Raw genomic sequence first — 11947 nt, 5'->3', positions numbered from 1 at the left:
CCAAGTTAAACAATTTAAAGGCAAATACTAATTGAGTGTATGTAAACTTCTGACTGTGATGAAAGAAATAAAAGCTGAAATAAATCATTCTCTCTACTATTATTCTGACATTTCACATTCTTAAAATAAAGTGGTGATCCTAACTGACCTAAAACAGGGAACTTTTTCTAGGATTAAATGTCAGTAATTGTGAAAAACCGAGTTTAAATGTATTTGGCTAAGGTGTATGTAAACTTCCGTCTTGAACTGTACATGAAAATGCATAGGCTTTTTAACTCCAGATGATGGGGTCATGCTAGTCATGTCGTTGAATGAATGACGAATCATGGTTCATGATCACGAATCATGGTTGATGAATACTGTAATCATGGTTAACAGTAAAATCCCAGGCCCAAGTATCTCCTATGGTAGTTTGCAGTACACACTGTAGTTTGTAGCTCTCTTCCTGTTGATTGTTTATGCTGCAGGTCCCAGCAAATAATGATAACTACATCTTACAGCAGGTCTCAGACCTGTCTCTGAATGTTAACAGAACCTGTCAATCACACAGCCCTGTYTGTGTGTATATATAAACATAAAACGCTGCTTTTCATTGCTGACCAGCAGATTTCACTAAGGTGCATTGAGTTAAAAGCTCTGAGTAAATAACMGTTTTTTGGCACAATTTGGTGAAAGCCCCAAAGGCTTCAGAAAGCCTCGGTTTCCCATCACTACCTAACACGCAACTCAGTCTTCTTCTTCTATGGTATCATGCCGGTCCGCAAACAAACGTTAGAGGAAGGGGAAAAATTACATTAATCCACAAAAATGAAAAATATATATAATACCAATTATCAACTAAAATCTTCCCACTAATTATAATTTAATTATAATTCAAACTTCCCTATTCAGGCTCTGGGGCCTGAGAGGCTGGCACCGCTCGAGACAGTAGTCCAAGGAGCTCTTCAGATGTGAAATCTTTTAATCCCAGATATCATTTAGCTGCAGAAACAATGATGTYGATTTTTCTTAGTTTCAACTTGAGCAGTACCATGTACCACCATTGCTATAAAAKAGACAAAAACCACCTTCTTTACATCAAGCATTTCTGGATCCTGTTAGCAGTACTCATGCTGAGTACTCATGTGTAGGCCTACAGGTAYTCACTACCATTGGACACTCAGAGATACTCAATCTTTCTACCCTTTTGACAGCTTCCACATAGGAGACTCTCTGAACTGCTCTGATTTTGGCAATCTCAGTCTCTTTCACCCTAATCGGGCATTCCAAGGTCTTCACTTCATGGTCTCCACTACAGTTACAGCACTTTGCTCCTTCGCCATTTTCTTCTGCTACACATTCACCTTCATAGTGGTTTTCCCCACATATCCCACACCTTGGCTTCTCACTTCGACAGACAAGATTGGGTTGGTGGATCGCACCCAACTTTTAAGGTGCATACATTTGCACCTACTGTACTAAATTGTGAGGCCAGTCACGACCTAACTATATGTTCCTCTGAAGAAAGTGAAATAGAGCCCTAGACACCACTTCCCTTCCCTTTCCTCCCCACTACACCACCCCAACCCTGTCCAGCCTCTCTAACCCTTTCACACAATCTCTCCCTATCTACGTCATACAGTTAACAAAATATCAGCACATGCTGCACCGTTTCCTCCACTAAACACTCATCACACAGACCTGTTTCATGTCTCCCTATCATCCACAATGTGGCATTCAAACCTGTGTGCCCAAACCATAGTCTACTCCACACAATTTCCTCTCTCCTACATCCCATACGCCCAACCTTTTCCTCAACTGACCAGTGCATGGTGATAAAATTGCATCCCACTCCCTTTGCCAAAGATCGAGCCCTTTTGCCCGGATCAAGGACTTCCTTGCGGCCCAGCGGGACCTGAATATCTACCAGCTCTCTCCTCACTGTACTCTTAGCCACCACATCAGCCTTCTCATTACCTTCCACACCGACACGGGCGGGAACCCAGCAAAAGCTTACCACCACTCTCATCCTGTCCAATTCCATTAATGCCAAGAGTGTGCAAAGCTGTCATCAAGGCAAAGGGTGGCTATTTGAAGAATCTCAAACATAAAACATACACATTTTTGGTTACTACATTATTCCATATGTGTTCTTTCATAGTTTTGATGTCTTCACTATTATTCTATGTAGAATTATTCTTATGTAGAAAATAGTAAAAATAAAGAAAAACCCTTGAATGAGTAGGTGTTCAAAAACTTTTGACTGGTAGTGTACATATTACCTCAATTACCTCGACTWACTGGTACCCCCGCACATTTACTCTGTACCGGTACCCCCTGTACATAGCCTCACTACTGTTATTTTATTGTTGCTCCTTAAGTATTTTTCAATTTTTCAAAATTCATTTTTTGTACTTCAGTTTATTTTAGTAAATACTTTCTTAACACTTTTTTCTTCTTCTTAATACTGCATTGTTGGTTAAGGGCTTGTAAGTAAGGWTTTCATTGTAAGGTCTACCTACACCTGTTGTATTCGGCGCATGTGACAAATACAATTTGATTTGAAGATGCGCACCAAAATAACGACCAGTTTCTCTAAATTGAAAGTGAAAGCCTTCCACTGTAAGATCTTATTTTATAATTTAGCTAGTCATGTTGGAAATAGATCAAACTTTCAATTGATGCCCACCTGCCCAGATAGTGATTTTGTAATGGCACGTTTTTGGATTGCATAAAACAACAACAGTAAGTGTGCTTTCTCTARTTCCTCAACGCCACAGCTAGGAGAGCTCCAAAAAGCATCTTATAGTTGAAGACACTTCTTYGAGTCATAAAAGTGCGCTGAAATTATTTAGGTACTGGGCACACGTTGGAGAGGTAGGACATTAGTTAGTCCTCTTACTCAAACCCTTGCAATTGTTTTGTCTTATGTTGCACCTACCCCACATTTTCCAGGAATATTCTTATCATGTTACTGAATGTATCAAATATTTTTTGAGTTTTAACAACAAATGCGGCGAAATGTACAGTAAATGTTTGGATTCAGTCTTGTGTCAGGAGATCTGTTGTGTCCTCAACTTTGGTCTAATCATTTTCCCATAATCTCCAAAGTCTTTTTCATATTTCTTATGTAAAAAAAAMCCATTTCAATTTAGTCATATCCATATAGGCCAATACCCACGAAATAAAAGGGTTAACAGACACATTATGATCCCAAAACTCATTAATAATCATCAATCCCAAATACAAATACCAAGTACTCACTGACAACATCTAATACTATGTCAGGACCACAGGAGACACTAAAAGGTGAACTAGGCACTGCTGAGCTCCTACAGTGTACTACCTTAGTTTTGTCTACATTGATATTCAGTTTTTAAATGTATTGAAGCTCATCTTCAGGTTCAGAGATCAATACAATGTCATCTGAATATAAAATAATTGTTTAGACAGACACCTTTTCCCAGCGCTTTGATGACCAGCGTGAGATCATTAATATACATTGAGAACGGAATGGGTGATTAAAATGCAACCCTGTTTCATACTAACGTCAACGGTAAATCAGTCAGTTAGGCAGCCATTKACTTGAACACAACATTTCACATCGTCATACATGGAGATAAGCCATTTCAGGATGTTACCATTTAAACCAATTGGCCCCAACTTGTCCCATAACATATTTCTATCAATGTGGTCAAAGGCTTTAGAGAATTCGATGAAAGAACAGAAAGTGGATTTGTTTTTTCTCCCTTGAATCTATGATTGTGGTTAAGGTGGGGATGTGGTCCAGGGAGCTTTGTTTCGTTCTGAAAACATTGTGCTCATCTGCTCTGATATTGTTGGTTTTAGCTCAGTAAGAAATGCAGTTAAAAAGAACACAACAAAATAGTTAATACACAGCAGTTCATTTGGGACCCTTTTGTCTCCTGACTTGGGCGTAGGGTTGATGACGCCTTATTTCCACATGTCCAGAACAAAGCAATAACCAAAGAGCTTGTACAGTACATTTCTGGCCTGACAATTTTTCAAAACCTCAACAGGTAACCCATCATAGCCGTATGTTTTACCATTCTTAGCCGTATGCTTTACCATTCATAGCCGTATGTTTTACCATTCTTAGCCGTATGCTTTACCATCCTTAGTCATATGCTTTACCATTCTTAGCCGTATGCTTTACCATTCTTAGCAGACTCACTAATTGGCTCATTTAAAGGAGAGCCAATGTGCCTTGAGCCACTAACACTGTCCTGGGGCTTTGTTGTACTGTGATGGGCTGTTTGGAACAGACTGGCAAAGTCATTTCTGCGTATGTCTAGTACAGTGTGCTTATGATTGCAAGTTTCCTTTGAGCCCTAGGACTTCCCAGGGGATTAACTGTCGGCATTCACTAGCCACACCAAGTTTCCTGCCACACCAAGTTTCCTGCCACACCAAGTTTGTTAACATGTTGCCCAAAAAGCCTCTGGGTCAGATGTCTCTAGTTCTTGAATGTTCTCCTGTTGATGCCGCCGGTGGTGCCGTTTCCACAGTGAGGTGAGCTCATCTGACCACCAGGCTTTTTTATACCTTCCTTCTCTTATTAGACCTGCCAGGCTTAATCACAATGTCCCTGTGGGGGATCTGGTCCCCCATCTCCTGCTTTACTGTATCACAGAATGGAGTATAGACAGAGTCCACAGTCTGCTGATTATCAACTGTGGCCTCCAGCTGGGCAACACAGTCATTCAATGCTGCTTCACATACATTACTTGTCATAAAATGTTCTGGAATACTGGACAGGTTGAATTTGGTGATGGTAGCACCTTCCATGTCTCATTGGTCAGTGGGATGGGGGGGGGAGTGAATGCTGGAACTGGGAGAGCCATTGAGCATGTGGGACACGAATGGTCCGGGATCACTCTTGATGGATCAATGGCAGACACACAGGCTGCCTGGGGGAAGAGGTCCCTGCTCATAATCACAGCAAAGTCACTGAACCAGTCTAAATTCTCATGGGGGACCAGTATATAATCCACAACAGATAGCCCCTTTGATGATACACATGTTAAGTCATTGTTGCTGTAATTCCTTCCATTTAAAATGCAACAGTTTGCACTAATCAGGAACTCTCCGTGAGAGTTGTGTGAGTAATCCACCACGTTCCGTTCTCCAATCAGTCCACTCCCTCAAAATAGCCTCAGCACAGAAAAAGTCGCCCAATATGAGAAAAGGGACAAACTTCTCATACCTGTATAAATGGCAGAGTAAACTCTCATACAATTCTGGTGCATCAACTTATAAAAAAAAAAAAAAGTTTTGTAATTTAGCAGACACTTTCACCCTGAGCAATTTACAGGAACAGCTAGGGTTCTTGCACAAGGGCTCATTGACAGGTTTTTCTCCTAGTGGACTCAGGGATTCGGACCAGCGACCTTTCGGTTACTAGCCCAACACTCTTAACCGCTGGGATACCTGACGCCCTGAAGACATGGTTTGACTGGAGATGTTGTTTAGCTGTTAGTTTAACCCATAGGATGCCATCCATTGAGTCATCAATAATCTCACACTGATAATCCAAACGCAGTTTGTCTCTGATGAAAAGGCCTACGCCCCCTGAACCAGTATCCCTGAGATTGGAAGGTTGTGAGGTCAAATCCCTGGCCGAGTCATACCAAAGACTTTAAAAATGGGACCCGATGCGTCTCTGCATGGCACTCAGCATTAAAGCTGCAATATGTAACTTTTTGGGCGACCCGACCAAATTCACATAGAAACGCGAGTTAAAGATCTGTCATTCTCATTGAAAGAAAGTCTAAGAAGCTGTAGATCTGTTCTATGTGCACAATTTCTATGCTTCCCGTTCTTAAAGTTTAGTTTCTGTAAAATTTGTCTTTTTATATTCAGTTTTGTACACCAGCTTCAAACAGCTGAAAATACAATATTTTTGGTTATGCAAAATATATTTCACAGCGGTTTAGATGGTACAATGTTGGTACAATCAACACTATTTTCGCCTGTTTTGTCACAAAATCTGAAATAAGGCAAACTATTAGAATTTTAGCAACCAGGAAATGGTGAAGCGATTTCTGCGTAGTGCAGCTTTAAGGAGATAAATTGGGGGGAAGGCCCTGCGATAGACTAGCGTCCTGTCCAGGAGGTGTACCTATACATCAAGTTGCCTCACGCTATAGAAACAGAAGATAGGCACCTGCCTTTTGAGATGTTCCGGCTCGTGCAAGGCTACTACTATCTTTCCCATCCACAACGACCTAGCAAGCCACGAGCCTACTACATGCTCACCAATGACTGTCAGTCATTTTGAGAATCCAGCTGAGAATATCACAGCGAGATTAATTCACAATAGCTGGACTCTCTGGAGGCTAGACTGTCACCGTTCATTTGTCGTCTCTCAAGCAGGGCTCATTCGCTCAGAGGAAGAGGTAATCGATTATTTGTCTGGATAGGCCAGAAAATGTGACACGTCACTCCCTATGCAAATGTGGGGTCTGAAAACTTAYACTTCTAGTCAGCTCCAGTTAGAGAGTGGAAAGGAGAGCAGACAGATGGAGCTTTTTGGCATTATAAGGCATGGGACCCTACRGCGTTCACAGAGCGCTTTGTACACCAAAACACTCCAAGCTAGAATCCTTAGTTGCTACATCCATTTTTGGACTCCTAAATTAATAATGATATACTGTATACCCATTGATTCTCAAAGCATACAACTTATAAAGGTCTTTTGAAATACTGTAGAATTCCATTCATTCTTATGGAGGACTGCTCCTTCTGAGGAGTATCAATAAGGCTGACCGGTGGCTTCAAAGCTTTTTATTGGCCAATACATAGCATCAGCAAGCTAGCTTATATACATATAATGTATATACATATACATTAGTGCTCACATTGCCCATAGCGRACGGTATTGAAGCCATCTCCCGACATCCTGGGGACCTGGACAAACGTTAAATACTGAAGTCTATCTGATGTGATCTTGCTGAATAATTATAGGCCCACTTCCTACTGACCTAAATGGTCATGTTGGCTGGAAGGAACTCCTGCTTCAGGCCCCTTAATATGATCACAACCAACAACCAGGATAGGGGGGGACATTGCTTGTGTGTGTGTGTGTGTGTGAGAGAGAGGGAGAACTTGTAAATGTGTGCGTGGCTTTGTGTGTATGTGTTGTGTGTATGTGTAGGTAAGCGCAAACACTTTACAGAGTAACAGCTTGGCAATTCAACATGTCTTTGTTACAGTGCATCCAAACACACTCTAGTAAGGCCACATGAGTACGCCCATATTCATCCATTAACTGACTGTTGCTGCCCTGCTCCAGTGCCTAGATTTTATAACTGTCCCTGTTGCTCTGGGCTGGCGCAGTGGAAGGGGGAGAGGCGGTTAGATAGGGGGCTCTGCAGTTAAAATGCATTGGTCACACATATTTAGCAGATGTTATTGCGGGTGTAGTGAAATGCTTGTGTTCCTAGCTCCAACATTTCAGTAGTATCTAACAATTCATAACAATACACACAAATCTGAAAGTAAAAGAATGGAATTAAGAAATATATAAATATTAGTTTGAGCAATGTCGGAGTGGGCAGCAGCCTCTAAGGTGCAGGGTTGCGTAACTGAGTGGAAGCCGGCTAGTGATGGCTATTTAACAGTCTGATAGCCTTGAGATAGAAGCTGTTTTTCAGTCTCTCGGTCCCAGCTTTGATGCACCTGTACTGACTTCGCCTTCTGGATGATAGCGGGGTGAACAGGCCGTGGCTCGGGTGGTTAATGTCCTTGATTAACTTTTTGGCCTTCCTGTGACATTGGGGGCTGTAGGTGTCCTGGTGGGCAGGTAGTTTGCCCCCGGTGATGCATTGGGCAGACCGCACCACCCTCTGGAGAGCCCTGCGGTTGCGGGTGGTACAGTTTCCGTACCAGACGGTGATACAGCCCTACATGATGCTCTCAATTGTGCATCTGTAAAAGTTTGTGGGTCTTAGGGGCCAAGCCAAATTTCTTCAGCCTCCTGAGATTGAAGAGGTGCTGTTGCGCTTTCTTCACCACACTGTCTGTGTGGGTGGACCATTTCAGATCGTCAGTGATGTTTCTGCCGAGGAACTTGAAGCTTTCCACCTTCTCCACTGCGGTCCCRTCGATGTGGATAGGGAGTTGCTCCCTATGCTGTTTCCTGAAGTCCACGATCAGCTCCTTTGTTTTGTTCCTGGCACCACACTCCCAGGGCTCTTACCTCCTCCCTGTAGGCTGTCTCGTCATTGTTGGTAATCAGGCTTACTACTGTTGTGTCGTCTGCAAACTAGATGATTTGAGTTGGAGGCGTGCATGGCCACGCAGTCATGGGTGAGCAGGGAGTACAGGAGAGGGCTGAGCACGCACCCTTGTGAGGCCCTTGTGCTGAGGATCAGAGAAGTGGAGGTGTTGTTTCCTACCTTCATCACCTGGGGGCGGCCTGTCAGGAAGTCCAGGACCCAGTTGCATAGGGCGGGGTTCAGATCCAGGGTCGCGACCTTAATGATGAGCTTGGAGGGTACTATGGTGAACAGCATTCTTACATAGGTATTCATCTTGTCCAGATGGGATAGGGCAGTGTGCAGTGCGATGGCGATTGCTGAAGGGGGTGGATTGGGGGTTGGGGAGAACTAGTGCTCATATCCCTCTCTTCTATTTAGAAACCTGCTTCACTCTCGAATACCACAGATATGGGTCGGCACGTGCACTTGGGGAGACACTCATTTTGTATACTGTATTATGAAGCTTATCTGAGTCGATGCATGCCTCAAACACATCATTTACAGTTACATTATTATTATATTGAAATTGAACATACATCTAATGAACATGCACAGTAAAATGTTTCTATGTTGCATGTTATTGATCTGTGGTGTGACGTKACCTTCTGTTTTTATGCAGAACATTGAATTGAAGGTAGAGGTGGAGAGCTTGAAGCAGGAGCTCCAGGAGAAATGGGAGATTCTGGACAAGGTCCCGTGAGTACACTACCATGTCTTGTATTGTCACAGTGTCATTGCACAGACAAATACTAGAATACAGCCTACTCACTTCACAGTTGGTCTCTATATTCAGACTAAGTTCTCATATCCYCCCTGTACTGCCCAGTCTGGTGCTAAGATAGATTCCTGCAGTTCACCCCGCAGACTACAGCTGCCCTCAGGGCATGTGGGTCCTTGTTGCTAAACCTAACCCTCTCTTTGCCGTGTAAACTCACCTAACACAACAGTTCTAAAGCCCTGTGGAATGCATGGTGGGAGTGGTGGGCTCTTAAAGTGCTTTTGAAGAGTATGAAGTGGCTCTGTGGATAGTACAATCTTAGAAAATAAGCTTCCAAAAGAGTTCTAAGGCTATCCCCATAGGAACCCTTTTTGGTTCCAGGTGGAACCCTTTTTGGTTCCAGGTAGAACCCTTTTTGGTTCCAGGTAGAACCCTTTTTGGTTCCAGGTAGAACCCTTTTGGGATCCATGCAGAACCCTATGTGGAAAGGGTTCTACATAGAACCCAAAATGGTTCTTTAACGGGTTCTCTTTTGGAGACAGCCGAGGAACCCTTGTAGGTTCTAGATATCACCTTTTTTYGAAGAGTGTAGGGACTAAAGATAAAAGGATRGGGGAGAGGGAGAGATGGAGTAAGAGGATAATAGGCAAAGAAGGGGGGAAGCCTCTGGATTGTTTTGCTGAGCCAGGGACTATTTGAGCCACAGCACCTGTCATTAGATAGAGCAGCTGTCTCAGTGTCTCTCAGTGTTAGAGACATGCTGATCTCCTCAGATACAACATGCACCCCCTTTACAGACCTTCTGTACTGTATACCAGGGGGTCGGCAACAGGCCGCAAGTGATTTAAAATTTTAAAAAGTTTGTGGTTAAAAAAAAAGACTGTAAAATCAGCAGGAATTCAGATAAAAATGTAATTTAGGTAATCTGTTCCTAAGTTTTCTCACGAATAAAAAAAGAAATGTGATTGTGTCTCAATGTAATCAAGGTACGGATGTAGGATCTTAATTTGATCACTATTTTGTTGCTGAGTATGAAATGCAAACTTGTAGTGTATTCAATGTTTAAAATGCTTCTAATTTCTGATTTGCCCTAACGAAAAATGTATCAACCTTTACAAAAAATTTCCATTAATTATAATCCACATTATATTTAACAGTGCATTCGGAAAGTATTCAGACCACTTGACTTTTTTTGTCGGACCATCCGCTCCGACAAAAATCTGCCCTAGTTGCCTGTATACCCTAGTATACACTAGTATACCACTGTATACCCTCTCCAATCAACCCCTCTCCTACATCACACTCTCACCTTAAAGTAGAACTTTCCCACTTGCATCACCTTTCTAGACTTACTCATTGTAAAACAGTCATTCCTTCATTAGTACAGCTTAATGGATGTATTCTTTTACTTGTACTAAACCCCATGGCGCCCCCCTACTAGCACTGACTCTGCTGATAACCACATATCAGTCGTAGTAAGTACATTTAAAAATAAAGTAGTTATCTCACCTAGCTATCTTAAGATGAACTGTAAGTCACTCTGGATAAGAGCAACTGCTAAATGAGTAAAATGTAAAATGTACTAGCCCTTTTTGTTTATTGTCCTCAAGAACAATAATATAACACAACTATCTACAGATGTAGGACCTTTAATTTGAGCCCGTTTGCTACAGCATAATCCTMCAGCATCAGGAAATGGGWATTATTATGTGGGAATTATAATTAATGGACGTTTTTGTAGGGGTTGATACATTTTTTCSTAAGAGAACACCAAGTCTGAAATTTCAAAGTRGAAATTAMAAACTTCGGAAGCATTTTAAACCTCAAATACACTACAAGTTTTACATTTCCTGTATTGCAGGAAGGTTCTCCTGCAACATGGTGATCCAATTAAGATCCTACATCTGTACCAATCAGCACCTTATTTGATACATGAATCAGCCTGTGAACAAATAATTATGTTAATTAATCAGCACTGTATACAGAGAAGTAATTACTTAATAAATCAGCTAAGTGCTTCGTCAAGACACTTTYGCCCTGAAGGAGTATGGGTACAGGGTCAGTCCCTCTAGACCTCCTTAAGTCTAGTTGACCTGTTGTGGTTCAACAAGGGTTCCAGGGCCGAGTGGTGCTCTCCCTGATTCATAAATAAACAGTTAGCTCTGTGATTGTCATTAGAGTTCTAAAAAGACTATGACATATAGAGGGCCACAGTGGACAAGCAGTTAGAGCAACACTCTCTTGAGAGAAGCAGCCCTGGGCTAACTAATGGTACTGTTAGGTGGTGAGTGACGAGCAGTGATGGGCGCTCGCTGTAATAGTGAGAACTGTCAGAGGACCACGAGAAATTATGATCTTTTGCCTAGTTAGATGTAGAGAGCAGGGACCAAGCCTCAGTCCATGGCTTACTGTTTATCATACATTATCACTCTCCAGGGAGAAAGCTTGTTAGCTTTTAAACGTTGGAATAGTGGATACATAGACTACAGCAAACGACTAACCCCGCAGTTAAAACATCTACAGAAACATGCATCGTGTTTTATTTACGTACGTTTTGTAAATAGAGTTACAGGATGTGATATTCTCATTCTGCACTGTGTCATACTCGAGCCTTTGTCGACGTGGTCATGTGCTCTGATAGGACGACGGCGGAGAGCCTGGCCAATCGGAATGAGGAGGAGCTGCAGCGTCACTGTGAGGAGCGGCAGCAGGAGATCAGCCACATTCAGGAGATCCTCGAGACCAAGGTCGAGCTGCTGCAGGAGGTCACACACACACACACACACACACACACACACACACACACACCACAAACCACACACACACACCACACACACACACCACACACACACCACACACACACACACACACACACACACACACACACACACACACACACACACACACACACACACACAAGGTCACACAGTTTTGACAGAAACTAGTATTATTCCAATGTTGATGGATT

General features: G+C 42.5%; 1 protein-coding gene across 1 annotated transcript in view; it reads left to right on the top strand.

Annotated features, from left to right (window-relative positions):
* The window catches only part of LOC111971395 (myomegalin), a 119105-nt gene that overhangs the window by 41664 nt on the left and 65494 nt on the right, over positions 1 to 11947 (top strand). The window contains 2 exon segments of the mRNA XM_070446250.1: positions 8881 to 8957; positions 11621 to 11744. Of these exon segments, the coding sequence (XP_070302351.1) occupies positions 8881 to 8957; positions 11621 to 11744 (201 nt within the window).

Source organism: Salvelinus sp. IW2-2015, linkage group LG13, assembly GCF_002910315.2.
Source record: "Salvelinus sp. IW2-2015 linkage group LG13, ASM291031v2, whole genome shotgun sequence".
In the NCBI taxonomy this organism is placed as follows: domain Eukaryota; kingdom Metazoa; phylum Chordata; class Actinopteri; order Salmoniformes; family Salmonidae; genus Salvelinus; species Salvelinus sp. IW2-2015.
The sequence above is the reverse complement of the archived record's forward strand: the minus strand, read 5'-3'. Positions and strand labels throughout refer to the sequence as shown.